Here is a 23,142-nt window from a genome sequence, read left to right on the forward strand (position 1 = left end):
GCGGGCAACGACCAACAACCAAGGTGGCGGTGTGAGTCTATCCGTAACCCACGTAGCAGTTAAGCGCGATAGCTTGCTGACAATCGCACACAATTCAAGCCGCTAATGCAATACGCGCTTGCGACAGGCAGCGTCCCATGACGATAGTGAACCTTAACACACCCTCAGCATAAAGACATGTGTGGGCCAGAGTGGCCTGCTTTGGTTGCGACAGGGCTAGGGCTTCCCCAGGTTGTGTGCGGCGCGGCACTACTGTACTTGTTTGACCGTTTAATCGATTAATCCCCATATGTTGCATTCCAGCATATTAGTGCTAAAAAGCCGACGAACGGTTACTCGGACGCAAAGCTGACAACTATTTGAATCGGACAGCGACGACAATTTGGATGGAGGGGCAGCAAGGATTGGCCTGTTGTCTGTGTGGTCGCGTCGCCTCCATATTAAGCTCTGCTGGCAACTATCGTTAACAGTAAGACCCTATTACTACTAATTTCCGATCTGATATATTGCGTGTCTCGACCGATCTCGGCTCCCTATATTATAACGCAACCTTATCTTATATTGCACGTGCACATGCACATTCAGCGATGGTGAGTCTGTAAAATTATAAATACAGTTGCAATTCAAACAGACGTAGCTACACCAAGCAGAGCTGTCCTATGCCTCTCAGCTACACACAGCAACCCAAAATCATACTCTCAAACTTTGGCGGACTGGCGCACCACCTCACTACTCTCCACGTCGTCCTCAATTCCCAGATCGTCCTAGGCCTGCGTCAGTAAACGGTACACAGAAATTATATCTATCTCATCTAATCACACCCATAAATCTTTGTAATCAGGCACATTCTCCCGAATTACGCTCCACATTTCCACAAACTATTAGCCGTCGACCGTTAGAATCATTTCAAACACGTAATATTCGCATAGGCAAACCATCTTTCGTCGTTTGGCCCATTCCTTAAGCATCTTGGCCAACTCTGTGCGCATTTTCGATACGTCCGCGGCGGAAAACAGTGGCGCGCCTGAGCTACCTGATGCTGCCGATTCGAGGAGTTCTAACCGTTTAGACGCTTTCTCAATCTAGGGACTCACTTCAACTTTCCTGTTCACAAATTGAGGAGATGGAATATGCGAACCTGAGCATCTAGCTCTGCGTTCCGAGAAATCAATTCGTCTGTCCTCGGCATCTTCTGCACTTCACTCAGGTCTACCTAATCTCAGCAACATACTCCCTCACCATTAACCTCTCAACAAACGAACATACCCGCCTTCAACCTCGCAGCCTGCTTCCCCAGCGCCTCGTCCTCGGCCTTCAATTCTTCAATCTCGTTCGCAATCTCCTCCTCACTCCTCTCCTCCTGCCCGTCCTCCGCGCCGCCAGGACCACCGTCAGTCTGCTTTGCGACATAAATCACTTGCTTCCCAAACGTTTTGGCATCAAGCTGTCCTCTTGCTTCCAGTGCCGCCAACGCGCGGTTAACGAGCGGTCGTGACATCGCGCCGTGCAGGTTTTGGAAGACGTCCGTGGCCGAGTATGGCCGGTTCTGCAAGGTCATGTATGAGAGGATTCTTGATTCTGCTTCGTCCGCCGTTGGGGCCTGCTGTTTTTCCTTTTTGGGACCCATTGGCGCGAGATGAATGCAAAATAAACAATGTCAAATGATTTTGTTGATGGTGGAGTTCCCGTAAGTGGTGAATGTCCGCACAGATAGGACGCTTGAAGACGCGTCGTCGTTGGTGTTTTTGAGGGGGTCGTACTCCACGCCCGATCGACGCGTCAACGAATCGTGTCAACAACCGTGTTCGTTTTCGACGAGACACTCCACCACCAGCAGCGTTTCTTCAATTTCAAATCTACCACAACGTTCGCGCATTTGCAAAACATCGCCTGTTCGATGTCGAAGCAGGAGACACCACCCCGCCCTCGACAACCAAATGCGACATACCGGTCACGTCGGCGCGCTCTCGCTAGCCTGCCAAATACGTCGTCATCAGCGAGTCCGTCATCTGATACCATAGTCCTCTCCTATTCAAACCCGTCCACACCACCATCTTCACCGCCGCCACCAAGCAAACGGTCCAGAATACGACAGGCAACCGCAACAACTTTCTCAGCGAAGAAATCCGCGAAAAGCGTCCCTAAGGAGAACAAAGTCCAAACATATTTGTCTCTGTCGAATAAACCCCACCGAACAACGTGTTCGCAATGCGGCATGTCCTATGACACCCTCTCCCCCGACGACACACGGCTTCACTCGAGATTTCACGCACGAGCAATCGGCGGCGTCGACGTCAGCATCCCGCCGCACTACACTCCCGTCGCGACCGTGTACTTACAACGCCGGGAGACAAACACGGCGAGAAAGGCGTCAATTTACAAGTTCGCTGTGCGCGAATTATCGTCTGGATCGACGGCACTGCGCTCTGTCAAAACAGGCGTAGATGCCACATTGCGACTTTGTAATTCCGAGTTGTCGGCTCCGGATGAGCATCTTGCAGCGCTTTCCCACCGCGCGGAGGCGACGGTTTTTGTCTGCGTCGCGGGCCGTTGCTCGAACGAAAACAAGGTTCCGAATACCCCAAGCAATGGGGCACATGTTATTGTCGGGCTATGTCTTGTGGAGCGCGCAGAGGCTGGGTATTTCATGTCTGTTGACACAGGACGCGTGCTGCCTCAATCGGAAGAGAGGCTGATTATGGGGATTTCGAGGATATACACTGTGCACTCTGCTCGCCGGACGGGAGTCGCACAGGCGGTGCTGGACGCTGCGAGGCGGAATTTCGTGTACGGCCTCGAGGTCGGGAAGGATTGTGTGGGGTGGAGTCAGCCGTCTGAGAGTGGCTGCAGGGTCGCTACTCGGTGGTGCAGCGTGTCTATGACTGAGGATGAGGTGCGTGAGGATCGGGGCGATAAGAAAGGGGAGGATGTGCAAGGTCAGATGAATATTCATCGGAAGATCAGAGTCTATGTCGAGAGAGTATGATATCATTGCATTGGGTCGTTGTACAGTATTGATAATTATCATTGCGTATACATACATAACATACATAATGATACAAATCTACAACAGAACCTAATACTCAGGGTTAGTCATCCCCTTGCGCATCTTATTCGCTCTCGCATCCCGCCGATTATGATTCGCATGCGCCCACCCCCCTCCCCTTCCAGTCCCATATCCAATCCCTCCTCGTCCGCCTCGGCCAGCATTGATCAAGGCCTGCAACCGTCGGTCTCGCTCTTGCTTTTCCTGCAATCGCTCCAGCCGCTTCTTCTCCGCCTTCCCGCCCCAAATCTTCTCTGGCTTCGACTGGGTCGGAATCTGGTATACCGGTAACACTTCCCTCTGACGCGAAAGATTCTTTGTTGGCGCTGCGTCGTTATCAGAGTCATTGTCTGAGTCTGCGAGCTCGGGCTCGGAGTCAGGGTCGTACTTCTCGACAACCTCATTGTAGGCTGTAGAAGTTACGATCGGTCTGTTTCCGGCAAAAATGTACTTTGCTTCAAGCCGTTTCCGAAATTTAGGCTGTCATCATTTTAGTAAGTCCTAAGCACGTCATATGAAACATGGAAACAAGTAAACTTACATCACGGTCGAGAACTTTAGCCCACCCTTCCAACTGCTCATCCGTCCAACTCGTCCTGTTCTTCATCTCAGATCTAAACTTTGTCCCGCGCTGCTTCGTCTCAAACACGGACTTGTCACCAGAGTATATTCCCCAGAGATATTGCTCGTTCGGGTTCTCGGCGCTTTGGTACTCCTGTTCGTCCCTGAGCTGCTGTATTTCTTTCTTTGTTTTCTTGTTTTCCCACGGTTTTCCTTTGCTCTTTTCTACCGGTTTCTGCGGTAGTTGGGACGTGGATGCCTGCTCCTCTTTGTCCTTATAGTCCAACTCCGGATCCTCATAAACGTGCGCAAGCGCATCCACATCGTCATAAGTATCATCTCGTTCGTCCTCATCCTCATCGTAAATTAATCGTAAACTGTCAAAAATTTTCTGCTTGTCCGAAACTGTAGTGCCTTGTGCCAGCATGTCGTCCGCGTTCCCACCTGGTCGCCGACCGTAGTACACCGTGCCAGGCGCAAACTCCAAATTCTCAAACCTGCGTCTCTCGACTGCGTCGTCATCGTCATCGTCATCGTCAACGTCCTCCGCACCATTATCATTATCGCCATCCCTAATCGGGTTGACCGTTAATGACGCGATTTCCTCAGCAATCTCCTCATGCCACTCATTCGTATCCGGCGTCTGCTCGACAAGATACCGCAACACTTCTTCGACGGAATTGTTCTTCGCGGCCAGCAACGTAACGACATACTTTTCCGCCAGATGCGGGAAAATCTCTTTAATCTCCTTCACCTTCCTTGCGTCATCGATATCGAGAACGTTTGCAATTGCGTCGACATCCGTCTTCTTTATGTGCCGTTTCGCAGCACGGACACTCTTTCGTGTTGCCGATTTGCGGAAGCACGAGGATATGCCGGAGATAGTGGCGGGTGGTAATTTCAGCTTGATTGTCTCGAGCGCGATTACCACGACGTTCAAACACCCTCCGTCGACGCTCGATTCAGCTATATGCCTTATCCGCGCAACGAGTTTTGTGCGTACGACGAGCGAGGGTAGGAGCTCTCCCCGTTTAACGTCCTGCGGTGGCGGCAGTTGCGTGCGCAGCGCATCGAATATGGTCACAGCAGCTTCCGGCTTGGCGGCCGCGAGTCCAACGAATGAAAGAAACGCAACCTTTATAGCTATTTCCGCCGGCGAGACTGGAGATGCCGGATCCGCCTGTGGCTTCGCCGTGCTGGCGATGGATTTCAGTGTCGCAAACCAGGGACGCAGCGTCACCCACGCCTGCGCGATCTGCGGATCCCGAAGCAGGATTTGAACAGCGTGGAGCTCCTCAACCGTGAATTTTCCAGATTCGATGCGGTCAAGGATAAATTGACATAACCTGTCGGTCGCAACTGTATCGTGCTGCTGCTGCCCGTTCCTGCCGTCTGCCGCCGTCGCCATCGGTGTCGTTGGAAGAGCGGCAAAACCGAGATGTTTGATGACTTTGTGAATGGCAGCGTGGTTACCGCGCGCGTAGAGTCTCACGAAGCCCCAAAGCATGTCGAGATTGCTGACGTGAGATGAGAGGGTGTATTGTCGATACAGCAGCACGAATACGTTCCGTCGTAACAGGCGCGCCATCGGATCCTGGATTTCGTCGAAATCCGCTCGCGTTTCGGGGCCCAGTGTTGTATTGCCTTCCGAGTCTGTGTCCCGTGACAGCGAGACATATGTTTGCAGGAATCTAATGAGATGTGTCGCACGTTCGAAAGCGGTCTGAGGTTGTGCGATGAAGTATTCGGTCATAGCGCACCAGCAGTCGAGACAGGAGGCCCATAGCGATGGTTGTAGGTGACGGCGGACAGCCAGGATCGGGAATTCTGCGATAGGTGGGTTCGGGTCTGGGGGGGCCTGCGGCCGCTGAGGTGGGAGATCGAGCGGGAGGGATGCTGCTGTTGTCCGCGATGAGGTAATGGGGTTTGCCGCCATTGAGAAAGCGGTATTTTGAGGTGATGGAAGAGGAGGGTAGAGGGAGGGAGCAGGCGGGTGGTATTTGATTTTTAAGGCGAAGAAAGTATGCAGTGTAAAGACGACTCCACGAGACATGCGGCGCTATCTTCAAACCTTGGAGACACTTCCGTCGACCCCATTAAGCTTCTTTTTAAGACCATTAACTTATTTAGAGTAACTGCATGATGTATTCAAATCATTACCTTGCCACTATGGCATTAAAGTTAACTACTGTGGCATATATACGTATATAGAATACACAATAATTCCATTTACTAATCTTATCACTTATCAGTCCCTATACAACAACAGCACCACCCACCACCCCATTGTATCAGCCGTTCTTACTCATTCGGAATTACAGACAAATAATACCAAAAGTAGAGAACCACAATTAATCAGCGCCATAACGAACGTACTATGAATCCATAACAACTAGTACAACAGTAACATTATCAACACAATGCGCGCTATACCATAATACGCCCCAAAAAGCAAAATATATTTATACACAATTCTGAAAGAAACACTATTCCAAAGACCGTAAAATACAAACTTTTTTCCGAAGACATCAACTTATGCTCGGGAAAGTGTACCGCATTAAACGCCAAAAGTCCCAAAAATAATCGCATCGTATCGTGCCATCGCATTACTTCCTCAGGCAGCCAAGCCAGCCATGCTCGCGGCCTCGAGCAACGCATTCATGCCCTTCATGTCGCCATTTCCAGACTTATCCTTCGACCTGTCGTTTCCCGCCGTCGAGTTTGTGCGCATTGGCGGCAAGACAGGCCGGTCCTGGTGGACATTAGGAGCGGGAAGCACGTCAGGCAGACTACTTCTCCGTCTCGTGACGTAATACGGCTCCGACCCGTTCGAAGTGACACTGGCCTCGCTCCCGGACGACATGGTCTGCGCATGACGGATCGACGGCTGGTATCCGTTCATCGGCTGCTGGGTGTAGCTGTAATTTTGCTGCTGCTGCTGCTGCTGCTGCTGCTGTTGCTGCGGCGGCGGCGGCGGCGGCGGCGGCTGGCGGTAGTCGTAGGAATACATGGCGTATTCTGGAGGTCCAGCCCGTCTATGCGCGTCGTACGGGACCTGATGTTGGGGCTGGGTAGGGTACGACGGTTGGGCAGGCGCATATAGCTGGGACGGAACTGGTGGCGGGAGTTCGATGGCGTAGTGGCCCGCTACAGGTCCCCAAGTGCGCCTACGACCGCGATCTTCCTCGTCCTCTCCGCTCTCAGGTCTGACATTACTCCTGCCATATTCTTGTCGGTAGTAGTAATAGTCTGCGTCGTAGTTCGGCGGCGGCACAGTCGCGCTCGAGGGCGGCGTGAAGTTGGTCGGGGCCGCAAATCGGGGTGCTGCCGGTGAGTAAGCCTCCGATATCGAAGACGCCGAGGGCGGAGCGTAGAAGTGATGACGCGCGGCGCCTGTTCGCGAGACAGGGGACGGGAGTGGGTAGAGAGGGGACGTTGGCGTATGGGCGGATCGGGCGGAAGTGGGCGGCTGCAGTCCGGAGGCAGGCGAGACCGGGGGCGAGCCTGGACCGGATTGCGGCATCTGAGGTGTCAGTTGACCGGTCTCGTTCGTGTGAGGATGGAGGATGAGCGGACCAGGCCGGTGCTGATTCGGACGAAAGCGTGACGGAGTGGGGAGTGTGAGGGACGAGGGGGGCGGGAGCGTATCACGAGGCTCGAGAGGTTGTGGATGCTGGACGACAGGCTGCAGCTGGCCCGTGAGTAGGTGTTGGCTTGGGTAGCCGGGCACTGGCGCCGACATTGGTGTCGTCGGAGCTGACACGGGCTGGTGCACTATGCCGAGCGGAGTGGTAGTGGGCACGATAGCCTCGTTTGCGTGAACGGTGTGGGCATGCTGGCGGAGATTATCGAGGCGCGAAAAAGTTCTGTTGCAGTGACATCTGAACGGACGCTCGCCAGTGTGTTTCCTAAAAGGTCAGAACAGACTGCAATGCAGGGATACAGAAGAACAGGACATACCGAATATGGCGGGCGAGATGCTCGGAACGCGTAAAGGTCATGTGGCAGTTGCCGTAGCCAGAGCACTGGAAGACCTTAGGCGGACGCGATTTCGAGCGACGCGACGTCGTCGACATGATGAAGGGAAAGCTAGCGACGAGTAGCAGCAGCAGAGAAATGGCGGACCGGTAATAAATATAGTGATGGGACGCGACGTGGAAGAGATGAACGCGGAGTGACAGCTTGCGACGAGAAGAAGTGGACGGATGGCAGATGACAGGCACGCTAAGCTTGAGAAGGGTTGCGAGCAAAACTGTTTTCTTTTGACCGCGCGCCGGACACGGCTAGTGAATGTTGGTTCTTCTGGGGGCAATGGTGCGAAATAGGCTTTGTATATTTCCATCGTAAGCCTAGCATTAGATACACTAATCGGACAAAGCGAACGGCTGTGTCTCGGCCCCAGAACAAGCTGGCGTTCCTGCGCAGGCACCAGTGTGGCGCTCTACCGAAATGTGGGGTAGACTTATGTGCCTCATTTGTACTACCATTTTTGCACTTGTGCCAGGGACGCGGCGACAGACTCGTGCGCACTGATCAAGTGCGTATGCGGAGCAAGTGCAGTAATCGCGTGGGAGTTGTGCTCCTTGTAGATATTCCCAACTGGGCAAACGCCACTGCACATCAGCTCGCACGCGAACGGTTTCGCCGCATTTTGGGTGCGATCTACGTCGAGTCGTCAAAAAAAATGCGTTCGAAGCACGACGCGAACTAGAGGCACAAAAAGAGGCACACTCACTCGCCTTGCCCTGGCGTGCCTTGTCAGGAGCATTAAAAAAAAGGTCCACTTGTTAAGTGAAGCCGCTGCTACCGAAGGCCTCACTGAAAAGCAAACGAATCCTCGATAGCAGCAGCCAATATTAAATATGCCCTTGTCATATAATGTGCACTCTTAGTCTCGACCAACAGCACCACCACCACCACACGACTCAACATCCACAATGCTGCATAGTTAGACTGTGATGTGGTCTCCACGTGTGTGACGACGGGAACAATAGCCTGCTATATCTGCTTGCTGGCTTTGGAAGTAATATATTTCGTCACATGCTGCTCTTATTGTGGTGAAAATGCACGCACATCGACCTCACATTGTGCCGTACTCCTTGTCGTGTTTTTTGTTCCAGAATAGATACTAATCAAAAAACAATCGTTAACCATTGAACGATCGACGACAGCAGCAAAATACAAAAGCGATTTTGCTATTGTGGATACCACGTCGCGGAATGGCTCTTGAATTAGCTGTGAATGTATGTAGGCAATGGCAGTTTGGACCAAGATTATGCATTGAGTGCTGCCCAAACCCCCGCATGCCCCTACAGCCCTGGATCTCATCTGCAGTTCCTACGTTGTGTAGAGTGAGAGTATCATAGAAACTGATGGGGTAAATCACGTACAAAATATTCATACAAAAAAAGGTAGCGTGACAGTGCATTTGCCAGCTAGCACTCTCTGGCCCATAACATAATTCACGCTCTGCCAGCTGGCTCATGCAGATCCCCACTGAGAATCACGAGAGCAAACATTAACAGATCAATTGGTTCTCCTAGACAATATATATATTTTAAGCAGCACATAACACATTATTATTATACTTAAGCTTGCGCCTAGGTAGCATTCCTACTAACGATGCCATCGGGCTGTATGTAGATCCAGCCGCACGCTTTTACTGCTTCGAACCCGCCTCGGGCCGTTCGGTGTTGGCTCCACCCAACTGCTCTCCATAATCGTCCATTCAATATCTTTCTGTTTCTCGTCCTCCACTTCTGGTATATGCTCTTATAGTCTTAATACGTGCGTCTACAAAGACATAGGCATACGCTCGATTCGCCATGCCGTCCACAACCGCACATATACACGTGCCGCCGCTGTCAAACCCCACGGATTGCTCCATGCCAGACTGTCAGGATGCCATCGCCATTGGCTGCACCGGTCGTGTCATCTCGGCCATGAACCTTCTCCCCTACGAGCTCTACACCGACGTCCCGCCCGACGCTACTGACGTCTTCGCCGCCGTCATCGACGAAGTAGCTATCGGCGACACTGAGAGCAGCGGCGGCGCGCCATCGATCTTGGCAGAGCTGCCGCTCGCTGTCCGTCATCGGCGCGGAAACTCTGCACTTTATTCCGGCCAATCCTTTCTCGAGACCGGCACGAGCTGGGAGACTGTGTTGGTCGCGTGGACGGGCGAGATCGTTAACTACGACGCCCGCATCGCCGCCCAAGTTGCTGCGGCAACGGCCAGCGCGGGAAACCACGCCTCGCCGGTCATGAATGAATTCAAGCTCACCGAGATCGAACAGACAAAGGCAAAGTCCCTGCTTGAAGAGGCCGCAGCCAAAAGCGGAAGCACTATCGCCCCCGTGTTTTTGTACGGAGGAGAACAGGGTCGTTGGCGAGCATATGCAGAGCAAGGTAAGTACTAATCCGCAATGGTTGACAACTACCGACTAATCAGAAAACAAAAAGTCCTCTGGCCACTGCTACATTACATTCTGGGCGAACCGTCAGATGGCATCGAGGAGAAGAAGTGGTGGCTCGACTACGTCAAGTTCAATGAGGCATTCGCAGACAAAATCTGCGAGATCTACAAACCCGGCGATATTATCTGGGTCCACGACTACCATCTGCTACTACTCCCCCAAATCTTGCGCCAACGCCTGCCAAAAGCCTACATCGGCACGTTTCTGCATGCGCCGTTCCCCTCATCGGAATATTTCAGGTACCTAACCAAGCGGCGTGAGCTGCTGGAAGGCATGCTCGGCGCCAACATGATCGGCTTCCAGGCCTATTCCTTCTCCCGGCACTTCATCTCCGCCTGCACACGTGTGCTCGGATTCGAGTCGACGTCCGCTTCGGTGGACGCATTTGGCGCGCGGGTCGCGATAGATGCGTTCCCTATCGGCATCGACGCTGCGCGTGTCCAGCGCGATATGGACACCGTGGCCGTGCGCGAGAACATGGTCGCAATCCGCGATCTGTACCCCGGCAAGAAAATCATCGTCGGTCGCGACAGACTCGATTCCGTACGCGGCGTCATCCAAAAGCTGCACGCGTTTGAAATGTTCTGCCAAATGTACCCGGAAATGGTTGAGAAAGTCGTCCTGATCCAGCTCACCAGTCCTGCATACGCGCACTCGGCAAAGATTGAGAAAAAAGTGAACGAGATTATCACACATATCAACGGCACATACGGAATGCTCCATTTCACTCCCGTGCAGCATTATCCCCAGCAGGTTGCCCGGGACGAGTATTTCGCATTGCTGCGCGTCGCGGATTTGGCGCTGATTACGTCCGTCCGAGACGGCATGAACACGACATCCCTCGAGTATGTAGTCTGCCAGCGGGATTCCCATGGCCCGCTTATATTGTCCGAGTTCACGGGAACGGCCGGCATGCTCACTGACTCGATCATCGTTAACCCGTGGGACTCTGTCGGCGTAGCCAAAGCAATTCACGCCTGTCTGGTGATGAAGCCTGATCGCAAGGCCGAGCTCGAGGCAAAGCTCTATAAGCACGTCACCACCCACACAATCCAAGCCTGGGTCTCGCAGTTCCTGTCGAAGCTCGTGTCGACGCTCGCCTCTTACGACCATTCCCACATGACACCAGTCCTCGACAGACCGTTAATGTACGCAAAGTACAAGTCCGCCAGTCGCAGATTGTTCATGTTTGACTACGACGGCACATTGGCTCCCATCGTCAAAGAGCCGTCGGCGGCAATCCCACATCCGCGCGTACTGGACGCACTAGAGAGGCTCGCATCCGACTCGCGCAATCAAGTCTGGATAATTTCCGGTAGAGACCAGGCGTTTCTGGAGCAACACCTTGGCGGTATCCACAGACTCGGACTTTCTGCCGAACACGGCTGTTTCATGCGTCGAATCGGCTCCGAGAGTTGGGTCAACCTTACCGAAACGTTCGATATGGGATGGCAGAAAGACGTGGTTGACATTTTCCAGTACTACACCGAGCGCACGCAGGGCTCCTTTATTGAACGCAAACGCGCGGCGATAACGTGGCATTATCGCCGCGCTGACCCGGAGTATGGCGCGTTCCAGGCCAGAGAATGCCAGAACCATCTCGAGAACACGGTGACGTCGAAGTACGATGTCGAGGTCATGACGGGCAAGGCGAATCTGGAGGTCCGGCCACGGTTTGTCAACAAAGGCGAGATAGCAAAGGGGCTTGTGCACGAGTACAAGGACGTCGACGGCACGGCTACCACACCCGATTTCGTACTATGTATGGGCGACGACAGCACCGATGAGGACATGTTTCGGGCGTTACGGAAGGTCGACGCTCTAGACCAGGACTGCAATTTCACCGTCACGATTGGCCCGTCGTCCAAGATGACGACCGCGACGTGGCACTTGATTGATTCTGCAGAGGTCGTCAAGAGCGTGGGCGAGTTGGTCGGCCTGGCCGACGTCGCGCAGGAGATGGGGTCCAGTGTTGTCCATGAGACTAGGCTTCTTTAGATTTGCTTGTAGTTTGTGGTTCATTAGTTGGGCATGAGAAACTTTTTTTTTTTTTTTTTTTTTTTTTTAAAGAGCCGCCATCATGATGTATGTATTAAAATGTTAGACTTTTTTTTTCACCTTTGTATTCTTGGGAAGGCACGTTTATTGTACAAAAATATACATGTTCGTAACACCTTTATATCTCCTACAAGTATTATACACAAAGCAGTAATATAGATAACTAAAAAAAACCACGCCGCAAGACTCCAAATGTATCGAACCCATCGTGCGTCCAAGAAAATTACCCAAACGTACTAACACTTTTTGTTTCTTTTCATCTACGCATGCACATACAAAAAAGACTAATTGTCCAGCAACTGAACGTAGTTACTCGGACAAATGCCGACCTCGCCATTCGCCCTTCGCGCCTGCCACCACCGTCCCGACACGTCGCTAACCTCAAGAATTTCACCCTTGACAAACGAAATCTCGTTCGCGTCCTCAGGATTAGCCTCATAACTGTATATCGCACGCGCACGCAGTGGATATTCCGTCGGCATGTCCAGCGGCTCCATCACCGTGCCTGGGGCCATAGTTTGCTGCATCTGCCCGTGCTCATCCTGGGCGCTCAACATCGTGCCGTTGCCCGAATTCAAATTCGTAGCACTTCCCGTCTGCGGCAAAACTAGCCCGGACCCATTATGCGACGACCCAGTGTAGCGCGCGGCAACAGACGGGCGGCGCGTGGCCATGCTTCCAGGCCCGCCGCCTTGTAAACTCGTCGTCTCGAATCCGTTCAACTGCGCGGACGTGAACATCTGCTGCTGATACGGTCTTGTCGACCCCGTAGCAGGGCTAGTCTCGTAGTACCCCTGCTGCGACTGCGACTGCGACTGCGACTGCGACTGCGATTGCGACTGCGATTGCGATTGCGGCTGCGGCTGGGACTGCGGCTGGAACCGCGATTGCGATGTCGCCTGCTGCATTGGTTGGAAGCTGCGCGAATGAGACGGCGACGGCTGCGCCGGCGGGTATTTCCGGCTTGGCCGGTCATTATACCGCGCTTCGCGATGCAACGCATACGAGTCTATAAACGCGTGCGGCGCCGCGTCAGACGTGGTTCCGAAATAGAAAATCCAGAGGATGTTGATAATGGATAGAAGGATGTTGCCGGCCGCGGCTGCTGCGTCCGCAGCACGACCGGTGTACACGAGGTTGTTGGTCGAGTTAGTGGTATATACTAGCGCTGCGGCCGTGAATCCCACCATCTATCCCCGTTAGCATGTCCATCCACAACAACCGAACGCTGAAACACACTTACGGCAACGCGGTACGGTTCGATGGCGTTCGCTCCGATAACGTAGATGACGCCGCAGATGACGAGAAATTCGTAAGCTATGCCCCACCAGCTGAACTGCGGATATGGACCCGCGACGTCTGAGGCTATGGACGCTGCCAAGCTAATAAACCAGCCTATCTGTTCGATTGTCAGTATCTCCTGTACTAATTATTGTAAGTGCTGGACGGTCGTGTGGATGCATCCAACGCTTGCGCAAGCGCGCTAACCCTCGACAACCGTCTTTCATCCGCGTCCTCTAACAATCAACAACGACCACCAAACAACAATTCATAGAGTATTGACAGAACAGAAATAACATACAGTAGCAACTGATATCGTCGCGAGTGCAAAGGGATCCCCGATTAAAAGCCCGACATCAAAAAGCGGAGAAGAGTAATACTCCGTGCGCTCCATTTGGCTGCTTCTGGTGTCACCTCGGAGTTAAGCCTGCGGAGTAAAAATAGGACCCGTTATTTGAAGCCAACTAGGCACCAATATACAGAATTTCCGCAGCGTAAAGAGTATGTAGAATGGCGAGAGGTGCCAGGAATAGTGGTAATAGGTGCGGAATCCAATTGCTGGGAAGAAAGGGGGAGTGAATTATCGTGTAAAAATTATAAAACCAAAATTAGCATAAGGTTAGGCGACTGCGTGCGACGGCTGCTTGGACGCACAAGGATAGAGCGGGAATCGTACGGATTCGAACTGACGGAGCAACCAGGAGGAGGAAGAAAATATTATTTAGTCTTGGAGATTGTCCAGAGGAAAACAATGCCAGGAGTAAGTAAGTAGTTGGAGTAGTAGTTGGAGCGCAACCTTTTGCCCGGGCCGCGTAAGACTTTAACTAATCAGTTACCAGCAGACAGTTCAGGCCGCACAGAGCACACACAAAATATAACAGGTCTCTTATCTGTCGACGTGTAGTCGCAAGTTCTTTGATTTGTGCTTCAATAATAACAAATTAATTGACCGTACTTAACGCACTAAGGTCCTTGAGTACCCAGCAATTTTAATTAGGTTCTGTGCAGCCATATGCTGACCTCCCCACGGCAACTAAATTTTACCTGTCCCGACCCGTTTTCTTAATGGCACTGCGAGATTGTTTTATATAATATTAGTCGATCTACATCTTCAAAGTCATTTGACGGAAGACTATTTTCATCATATCTCTCTGTCAGTCTAATCCGACTATTAACATTCCGCACAGACGACTGTACAGGGGAACAAATTAAACTTCGCGTTGTGTCGGGCTTAATTAATCCTTAGTTAATGGACTCGCTGACTAAGTACACGAGACCCTCGGATTATAAGTGACAGTAGCACGGGGTATCGTACCGTTTGTGCGTGATCTTCTGGACGAATAATTATACTGATAACTGAGCTAAATGGAGCGTCTGAAACAGGAATATTCGAATATGATAAGACAAGCAGTACCGCAGATGATAGTAATATACAGTATATATTCCATTAACACTACATACTCAACTCACGGCCAATCACACAGATTTAATTTCAATCCTTGCTAGCCCGTCAATCCATACTAAACTCGAAGACTTAAAAGTCCATTTGCAAATCGAACCGGTTCTTAATGTCCGCGACTACTGAACCGTATTTGAACCAAGGTGTGCGATTCATACATTTAACTTAGCTTATACTGTGCACTCTGTACAACTGATACAGACATATATGTGCCGTAAGCCTTCTATTAAATGATAACATATATTTGCGATCACTTCTAGGGCTAACACAGGACTGGCATGTTAGTAAATTATGTTATGGGCGGGGGGACTCTAATTAATATTTGATATCTAAACTCCCAAATTGAAACTCCCAACACGTCATTATTATCGCATGACAGCGTGAGCTCGCAGCTCGATATCTATAAGTCAACACAAAAGAGGAACCTTCCTGTCACCTCTCGGAATTGTCGAAGAACGCTTGCATGTTGTCTTGTCTCACTTAGTAATATAGAATTGAATAAAGTAGCAACGGATTAAACAGTATGACTATGACAGAGACAGGCCGTGCGCCACAATGGTGCGCCACATATGAGATCAGGTGGGGCGGTGATGACATATAGGGACCGACCACAGCCACGCTAATTCCGCCACTTCCTCTGCGAGTTGTGGCTGTGCAGTGCCCCGTCCACGGTCAACCTCCTTGGTCAGTCGCTTGCTCGTCATCTCGCCTCCATCTGCCTCATACCTACATCTCTACCGCCAACTCCTTTCTTGTCCCCTCTATCATCTCTTCTGTCATTTCCCTACCTTCTAAACCATCTCCGTTCCTCCCTTGTACTACTTAATCTACTCCCGCGGCAGCATTCGCTGTGCGCCGCTCTCTATATTATCGGCCCTCGGAACAGCGCACGTCCGCCTCCAATGCCTCACGAGCAGCGTCCGAGCTCGTCCGCGCCATCCGGCGCTCCGCCGATGGACTATTCGATAGGCCAGTACCGCATCGGGAGTGAAATCGGCCGTGGTAGCTTTGCCAACGTCTATAAGGGCGTTCATATGGTATGTGCGATGTGACTCATCGCCATTATTGGCGACTGAGCTTGTCTGCAGATGTTCGATTATACTGACATTATCCTGCTATAGAAAACACAAACGGCGGTTGCAATCAAGTCCGTTGTCCGTGCAAAACTTAATAAAAAGTTGCTCGAGAATCTAGAATCCGAAATAAAGATCCTCAAGACTCTATCGCACCCACACATCGTGGCGCTCATGGACTGCCAGCATTCATCGTCATACATCCATCTCGTCATGGAATACTGCTCGCTAGGCGATCTGAGCTACTTTATCAAAAAACGTGATAAGTTGTCCAACATCCCGCTCGTCGCGTCGATGGTCGCCAAGTTCCCAAATCCACCCGGTGGGGGTCTCAACGAAGTCGTCGTTCGCCATTTTCTCAAGCAACTCGCCAGCGCACTAGCTTTTCTCCGCGATCGCAATCTTATTCACCGCGATGTCAAGCCGCAGAACTTACTGCTTTGCCCGCCGCCCCGTACCGAGCAAGAGGCAATCGATTTGGGATATGCCGGCAGATGGGGCTTGCCGGTGCTCAAACTCGCAGATTTTGGCTTCGCACGCATTCTACCCAGCACTAGTCTAGCGGAGACGCTCTGTGGATCGCCGTTATACATGGCGCCAGAGATACTGCGGTATGAGAAATATGATGCAAAAGCGGATTTGTGGTCAGTTGGGACGGTACTGTACGAGATGACTATGGGCAAGGCACCGTTCCGCGCGAGTAACCACGTTGAGCTCTTGCGGAAAATAGAAAAAAGCGATGATCGAATTAAGTTTTCGGAAGATGTCCCCGTATCGGACGAGATGAAGTTGTTGATTCGTGGGCTCTTGCGTCGTAATCCAGTCGAGCGTATGGGATTCAAGGAGTTTTTCGAAGATGAGGTCGTTCGAGGTGAGATTCCTGAGGTACAGGATGTTGCTAGTTTCATGGACGGTATGGAGGAGGATAAGTTTATTGCCGAATATCTTTCCAAGAATCCTACGCCTCCCTCGTCCGCAACTGTTCCTACCCGCGTGCATTCGGCGCAACCAGCTACCGTCACTGGAGGAACGCCTGTTTCGGCGAATGCGGATATTGGTACATTGACACCCAACCGTGCGACGCATCCTGTTCCGCGACGGAAGCCAAGCCAGGGAGCGTTGCCTCAAACCAGACATCCAGTCACGACGTCTGCTCAGCATCAGCGTCCGGCATCGTCTTCGTCAGATCACCAGTCATCGTCGTCCGACCGGCCTGAACAGCACAAGTCTCCATCCCCTGGTTCATCGCTATTGGGCCAGAACAGTCAGCAGCAGGCAAACCCTACGACGTCAGACCGCCGAGAGCGATCATCGTCACTAAACAGCACCAGCAGTCGTCGATCAGCCCAAGCCACTCAACAGTCGCTTGTTCGTACCGGATCGCTTGGTCGTCCAGAAGACGATGTCATGTTTGAGCGCGAGTACGTCGTCGTTGAAAAGCGTACTGTCGAAGTTAACGCGCTTGCTGACGAACTGGCATATTCTCCCAAACTCATCACGAATGCTGCATTGCAACGCCGGCTGTCAACATCATCGCGCAATTCATCGTACTCAAGCAGTAATCCACGCGCACGGGGCTACTCCCATTCTCTTGATCAGCGCCGTTTCATGTCCGGGAGCTCCCCGACTTCGACACTAGCCAAGGCCCTGTCTATGGCAAGCGCCCGTCTGTTTGGCAAAGCTGAAGGGTCCATCCCGTTACCTGGTTCGCCTCCGTTTCCATATGGGCGATCCAGTCGAGGATCTACGCCGCCGAAAGATGTCCATCCGATTGACGACGGAGAGATGAGCGTTATTGTGCAGATTGAGGATCTGGCTGCGAAGTCAAATGTCGTATATCAATTCGCTCAGGTAAAATTTTCGCAGCTGCTCCCATCAACACCGTCGAGCGATATCGGGTTGTCGACAGAACTTACTGCGGATGCGGTAGCGACTTTGTCTGAAGAAGCGCTCGTTTTATTTGTCAAATCGCTGTCCTTACTTGCCAAGGCAATGGATTTGGCGGCGACTTGGTGGGCCGAGAATGGATCGGTCGGCGCGTCTGCTCGTCTCAACAACGCTGTCCAGTGGGTCCGCGAGCGATTCAATGAAGCGTTGGAAAAGGCTGAATTTGTGCGTATGAAGTTGGCTGATCCGTCTGGCAAGGGTGTTCCCTATAGTCCTGATGCTGCGGCTGGAGTTACTGCCGAGAAGTTAATTTATGACCGCGCGTTGGAGATGTCTCGAGCTGCGGCAATTAATGAGCTGGTTGGCGATGACTTGCCTGGATGCGAAATTGCCTACGAGACATCGTTGTGGATGCTCCAGGCCATCCTAGATCAGGATGGAACGGCTGAACCTGTAGATGAAGACGATAAGCGGACGGTTGAAGGATGTAAGTTGATATTTCTTTACTTTAGTGATATCCTGATACTAAGAGTTGCAGATGTTAATAGCATTCGCAATCGTCTTGCCTCGTTGAAGAAGAAGATAGAGATGAGCGGCAGCATCCACTCCCATACGTCTGTCATGCGGTCTGGTGTTCGCACTCCGGCTGCGTTGTGATGACATTATTGCTGTATATAATTGAAGGTAGTCAATCGTCACGCATATGGTGCATTGGCGTCCTTCGCTTAGCGACGTTTGTTTTATATGCGCTCTCTCACCTCATTTTGAATTCATTTTTTCTTGCGTGCATGTACATTTCTCATTTTCCTTTTATTTGTTTATTGGTAACATGGATCTACCGGGTTGGCGGGTAACAGGTGTCGGGATATCGGGAACAGTTGAAACATTTTCTTTACTACTACGGGTTTCAGGATTTCCGGCGTTTGAACATTACTTATAATATCTACTTAATTTTTCTTGGCTTTTTACATGACAGGTATTGCGCATTGGTGCTTTTTGCTACTTGTTTAATTTACATACTTATACTTGTATAATTACGCGGCAGATGACTTGCGGCATCGAGTAGGGTGAATGAGGTTGTCTGTATATACTCGGTTTATATTGATCGGTTTGTGATGTCTGCTGTATTCGCGTTGGTTTTCTTCTATTTTTGTTTCACGTATTTACTTAGTGGTATAAGATTAATTGTACATTTGTGAATTACACAATATAGTCGATCATCTATTATCAGTCGATCATGGTCTTCCATACTTTGGAATATGCTCGTAACTTATATGTATTTCGAATGTCGATTTTTTACGGCAACTGAGGGGTTTTGTGGCCAGCAATGGTGTGATGAACCAAGGCGTCCAATGCGCTGTTTGGTTAGTGCGGTTATTGCTTTATATGGGAAGCAGCATATACCTTTATACACTTCACCGACTGCCCGGCACGCGCGTCATCGGTAATTCAACAACGCGGTTGTTTCTAGAGTGATCTATATTCTTGCAAACGAGCAGTCAATATACGGCAGCAGTGTCGAATAGATTATAGTTGCCTCGACCTTGTTGTCGTGAATCCATCTATTGTATTTCAAATCCGGCGACGATAAAATATAGAAGAAAATCGATGGCGAACGGAGTCCAAGTCATCACGAACAAGGTAGATTTCGTGACACTTTCAGCGTATGGGCTCGCGGTTGTTGACTTTAATGCAACATGGTGTGGTACGTTGTTCTCATTGCCTGTTGATTTCATTCGTCTGCTATAAAAATTGTTGGGTGGGGGATCTGAATTGAATGAACTAATGATAAATGACTGCGTAGGCCCGTGCAAGACGATCGCGCCTCATTTTGAAAAATTCCCAGAGAAATATCCAAATGTCGCCTTTGCGTCGGTGGATATCGATCAGAATAAGGACATTGCCGGACAATTTGAGATCACTGCCGTGTAAGTAGTCCAATACCAGACCCGTGAATTGTATTGCGTAGTGTGGGATGTGTTAGGCTAACGGAGGTATTTTAGGCCGACCTTTTTATTCCTCAACAAAGGCCGGGAAGTTGCACGAGTTCGAGGGGCGAATTTACCAGAGCTTGAGAAAACATTGCGAGCATATGCGTCACTGACCGAAACTGCTTCCACAACAGATGAGCCATCAGCCGAATCTTCTTCGTCAACGCAAGTAGCAATGGGTACATACGAAAAACTGATCCCAAAAGGCTGGGAAATTATCAACGATACTATTGAATTCAAGAATCTTGAAGCGCTTAACGCCGCCGCACCAAATTCGAGCGACATAACAGCATCGGTGCGCGACCTGTTTTCTACTACAATCGTCTCCTCTGCTGTCGGCACGCCCAGTGTTGAAAGCGACGCGGACTCGCAGCTATTGTTTTACGTGCCATTTATGAACGGGACGAAGGTACATTCGATACTGATCCAATCCCCTCTCGCGAAGGACGATGACGAAGTCAAACAGCGAGCGACAAAGATAAAGATATGGACGAATTTGCCTGCGATTTTGTCGTTCGACGACACCAGTTCCGTGCCGGCTGTGCATGAAGCTGAAATCTCTGAGCCTGATGAGCAGGGGTGGAGCGCAGTACGGTTGCGGTATGTCCGGTTTCAGCGCGTAAGCTCCCTCGTTGTGTTTCTGGAGGGCGAAGATGAGGATGAACCGACTGGTGTTGTTAAGATCGTGTTTATTGGTGAGAAAGGAGATAAACTCGAGATGGGTAAGTTGGGTAAACAGGATGAATAATTATTTGTTGGTGGGAATATGTTGATTAGCATTTGCTTATTATAAGCTATTCTACATGGCCATCACAGAGGAGCCGTGAATCAAGCAACGGTGGACATGAACTATTATACGCAATTATAGATAGATCCCAATACACGCCATATATGCCCATACAGTTTCACAAAATATATAATTCCCCTCACAGTCATCGTAGTACCAGCTACATGTGTGCGAGAGAAATCTCCAAAATCTCAACACATCCAAGGGAAAAGACAACAACCACTTATATGATAAACAGGCCCATTAAAAAAGATACACCAAATGCTTGTGACAGGAAAAACACAAACTTTTACACAGGAATTTAAATGTACATCAATTACAAATGCAAGCTTAAGCCCACCGTCCGAGAAGAGCCATGAGGCCAGCGCCTATGCACATCATCAGGAACGCAGCGAGGACGTACTTGAACGGCGCCCGGCTCATTTCATGGGAAAACAAAAACTCATGTGCCATGAGCTCCACAAGGCCAGTGTACATCAAGATACCGGCGGAGATAGAGTCGAAGATGCCGTTGGAAATTAAAGCTCTCCGAGAAGCGTCGCTATAGGAGTATCTGACACCGAGACCGATGGCAATGGCGATAGGAGTCGTGAGACCATAGCCAATGGCCATGAGGATGGGAACCCATTTTCGATTGGGTGACCATGGTGTGCTAGCCAGACGAGTACCCAGACCGAGACCTTCAAAGCCCTGGTGGAAGACCAATACAACGTACAGAGTGTTGAATTCCGCGCCAGCTATCGCGAGTGATAGTCCAATGAAAATAGAGTGGAAGACAATACCAAACTCGAGAATGAACACAGCCGCAAGCTGCGCACTAAGACTCTCCGAAATAGGAGCATTCTTCTCGAGATCTCCGAGATCTCCGAGATCTCCGCTAGCAGTCTCCTTGTCACTCAGTCTGAGCGCGTCAGGACTGTTGATTCCGCTGTCTGTGTCAATATGGGAGTTGACGTGTGAGAAGTGGTTCGCGTTCGTGTTAACGTCTGTCTCTATGTGGCTGGTCGTGTGATTATGAGAATGTGGAGCTATATCTGCAGCAAATGAGTCGAATGTCGCATATCGGTAAGTTACAAGCTCGATAAAGAACAAAATAAAGATTGAAATCATGGCAATGGCAATAGGCCAGGGGTAGACTGCCCAGGTACCACCGAGGCATGGATCGCCGAGGGCGTCGACAGCAGGAGACAGAAGCTAAAAGAACATTAACATCTGAGCAATTAGTCTTGCAAGACTGCAGTATCATACGTGAATGAAGGCAGTGGCAATGATGACACCTGAACCGAAGAATTTTGCAATAAAGTAGAACAATTCCGGGACATTGAGGCGTGACTGCTTTGATAGAACAGGAAACAGTGCACCTGAATGGCGTCAGCTTCCAGAGGACAGATATCCCAGTACACCAATCAGGGACTTACCAAGCGTACTGCTAAACATGATAACGAAGATGGCCGAGATACGGACACCTAGCCGTCCGTTGTACTCATTGTCGGTAGGACACGCAGGAGTATCCCCGTCGTCACGCCTCACGAGGACTTCGACAAAATAGGGGAGAAGTTGCTCAGCGAGTGCAACCATGATAAAAAAGGATCGAAGTTCAGCAGAAAGCGAACAATTGACTGTTGAGTAACTGGTCAAATAACTTGACGGGTGACGAACGAGACCTTTACGACCTACGATAGGGGCACATATCAAGCACTGTCAGGCAAAGAAAATGGAGCACGGGGAGAAGCGAAGATAGCGATGCAACAAAAGAGACCAGTCTGTCCATCCATGGGTACCTTTTGGGTTATCGCATCGAGGCCACGCGAGCACTTTAACCGTATACGAGCATTCTGATTGGCTACCTAGTTTCAGGCTTGACCAAGAATGGCCAGTTAACTAACCGCCTTCGGATTGTACGAGGCCCTTGGTGGTTCTGTCAATGGCGCACCGCCACCTCCCTTGCAGGAGCCGCAGAAACGAGCCACATGTTTGGCGAAATTCCCATACTAATGAGCCGCACCCGCAACAGAACTCATAAACTTCACATGACGGGTCGCAGGGTTGCCGCAGCAACTTCGCTTAAGATAAAATTGCCAACCGTGTGAATATGTCAACACATTTTGCAAGTCCAAGGCGATGTTGTCATTTAATCCCGTTAGTAGTAAAGTAATGTCTTTGACTCTGTGTGTACTGTGCACGACGGTTTGGGCATCAAACAGAGAATAGTTAGTTGCCATCTTAGTTCAAGGGATCACTCACCTAACCCCTCTCCAAGGCCGAAAGGAACCCTCAATCGACGATGCTTCTTATGTACGCCGAATGAGATTGGCTGGGCGCCTGGGCCAAATCTTCTACATCGCATCGGCTGACATGAATTATGTTTGGGCACCGCACGTTTTCGCAACCTTGACCTGAGTCACGACGGTTCCCATAATGTCCATGTGTAACTACCCAAGACCATGCAAACAAGAGACCAAATGTCTCATCTGATCTAGTTGCCAGTCTTTATTTGTGGATCCACCGGAGGCTTTTGTTGCC

At 50.7% G+C, this 23,142-nt stretch overlaps 9 protein-coding genes across 9 annotated transcripts; 4 read left to right on the plus strand and 5 right to left on the minus strand.

Annotated features, from left to right (window-relative positions):
* Positions 1 to 1,108: 1,108 nt before the first annotated feature.
* V1513DRAFT_373279 (Tat binding protein 1-interacting) lies at positions 1,109 to 1,627 on the minus strand (the record flags this gene model as incomplete). The annotated part of the gene is made up of 2 exons (XM_066894811.1): positions 1,109 to 1,209; positions 1,267 to 1,627. 2 exons carry the CDS (start codon positions 1,625 to 1,627, stop codon positions 1,109 to 1,111), a joined length of 462 nt encoding a protein of 153 aa, XP_066756303.1.
* A 187-nt stretch (positions 1,628 to 1,814) lies between these two features.
* Positions 1,815 to 3,352, plus strand: V1513DRAFT_436723 (ESCO1/2 acetyl-transferase-domain-containing protein). The gene has a single exon (XM_066896817.1). It carries the CDS (start codon positions 1,898 to 1,900, stop codon positions 2,984 to 2,986), a length of 1,089 nt encoding a protein of 362 aa, XP_066756304.1. The 5' UTR covers positions 1,815 to 1,897; the 3' UTR covers positions 2,987 to 3,352.
* On the minus strand, positions 3,077 to 5,543 carry V1513DRAFT_422796 (uncharacterized protein; the record flags this gene model as incomplete). The annotated part of the gene is made up of 2 exons (XM_066895998.1): positions 3,077 to 3,526; positions 3,588 to 5,543. The coding sequence occupies 2 exons, from the start codon at positions 5,541 to 5,543 to the stop codon at positions 3,077 to 3,079; spliced, it is 2,406 nt and encodes an 801-aa protein (XP_066756305.1).
* A 200-nt stretch (positions 5,544 to 5,743) lies between these two features.
* On the minus strand, positions 5,744 to 8,111 carry V1513DRAFT_436726 (uncharacterized protein). Its single transcript, XM_066896818.1, has 2 exons — positions 7,568 to 8,111; positions 5,744 to 7,515 (listed from the first exon to the last, which is right to left on the minus strand). Exons 1-2 carry the CDS (start codon positions 7,681 to 7,683, stop codon positions 6,222 to 6,224), a joined length of 1,410 nt encoding a protein of 469 aa, XP_066756306.1. The 5' UTR covers positions 7,684 to 8,111; the 3' UTR covers positions 5,744 to 6,221.
* Positions 8,112 to 9,237: 1,126 nt separating this feature from the next.
* On the plus strand, positions 9,238 to 12,253 carry V1513DRAFT_111746 (glycosyltransferase family 20-domain-containing protein). The gene is made up of 2 exons (XM_066894125.1): positions 9,238 to 10,015; positions 10,070 to 12,253. The coding sequence occupies exons 1-2, from the start codon at positions 9,433 to 9,435 to the stop codon at positions 12,079 to 12,081; spliced, it is 2,595 nt and encodes an 864-aa protein (XP_066756307.1). The 5' UTR covers positions 9,238 to 9,432; the 3' UTR covers positions 12,082 to 12,253.
* A 172-nt stretch (positions 12,254 to 12,425) lies between these two features.
* Positions 12,426 to 13,816, minus strand: V1513DRAFT_422799 (uncharacterized protein; the record flags this gene model as incomplete). The annotated part of the gene is made up of 3 exons (XM_066895999.1): positions 12,426 to 13,331; positions 13,385 to 13,540; positions 13,724 to 13,816. The coding sequence occupies 3 exons, from the start codon at positions 13,814 to 13,816 to the stop codon at positions 12,426 to 12,428; spliced, it is 1,155 nt and encodes a 384-aa protein (XP_066756308.1).
* Positions 13,817 to 15,529: 1,713 nt separating this feature from the next.
* Positions 15,530 to 18,742, plus strand: V1513DRAFT_111815 (kinase-like domain-containing protein). The gene is made up of 2 exons (XM_066894126.1): positions 15,530 to 15,918; positions 16,003 to 18,742. Exons 1-2 carry the CDS (start codon positions 15,784 to 15,786, stop codon positions 18,496 to 18,498), a joined length of 2,631 nt encoding a protein of 876 aa, XP_066756309.1. The 5' UTR covers positions 15,530 to 15,783; the 3' UTR covers positions 18,499 to 18,742.
* Positions 18,743 to 19,277: 535 nt separating this feature from the next.
* V1513DRAFT_436734 (PITH domain-containing protein) lies at positions 19,278 to 20,730 on the plus strand. The gene is made up of 3 exons (XM_066896819.1): positions 19,278 to 19,546; positions 19,646 to 19,769; positions 19,845 to 20,730. Exons 1-3 carry the CDS (start codon positions 19,450 to 19,452, stop codon positions 20,578 to 20,580), a joined length of 957 nt encoding a protein of 318 aa, XP_066756310.1. The 5' UTR covers positions 19,278 to 19,449; the 3' UTR covers positions 20,581 to 20,730.
* Positions 20,668 to 22,339, minus strand: V1513DRAFT_436737 (Zinc/iron permease). Its single transcript, XM_066896820.1, has 3 exons — positions 22,038 to 22,339; positions 21,868 to 21,980; positions 20,668 to 21,813 (listed from the first exon to the last, which is right to left on the minus strand). The coding sequence occupies exons 1-3, from the start codon at positions 22,195 to 22,197 to the stop codon at positions 20,950 to 20,952; spliced, it is 1,137 nt and encodes a 378-aa protein (XP_066756311.1). The 5' UTR covers positions 22,198 to 22,339; the 3' UTR covers positions 20,668 to 20,949.
* Between the last annotated feature and the right edge of the window lie 803 nt (positions 22,340 to 23,142).

This window comes from Lipomyces chichibuensis (assembly GCF_038497645.1).
Source record: "Lipomyces chichibuensis strain CBS 12929 unplaced genomic scaffold V1513scaffold_2, whole genome shotgun sequence".
In the NCBI taxonomy this organism is placed as follows: domain Eukaryota; kingdom Fungi; phylum Ascomycota; class Lipomycetes; order Lipomycetales; family Lipomycetaceae; genus Lipomyces; species Lipomyces chichibuensis.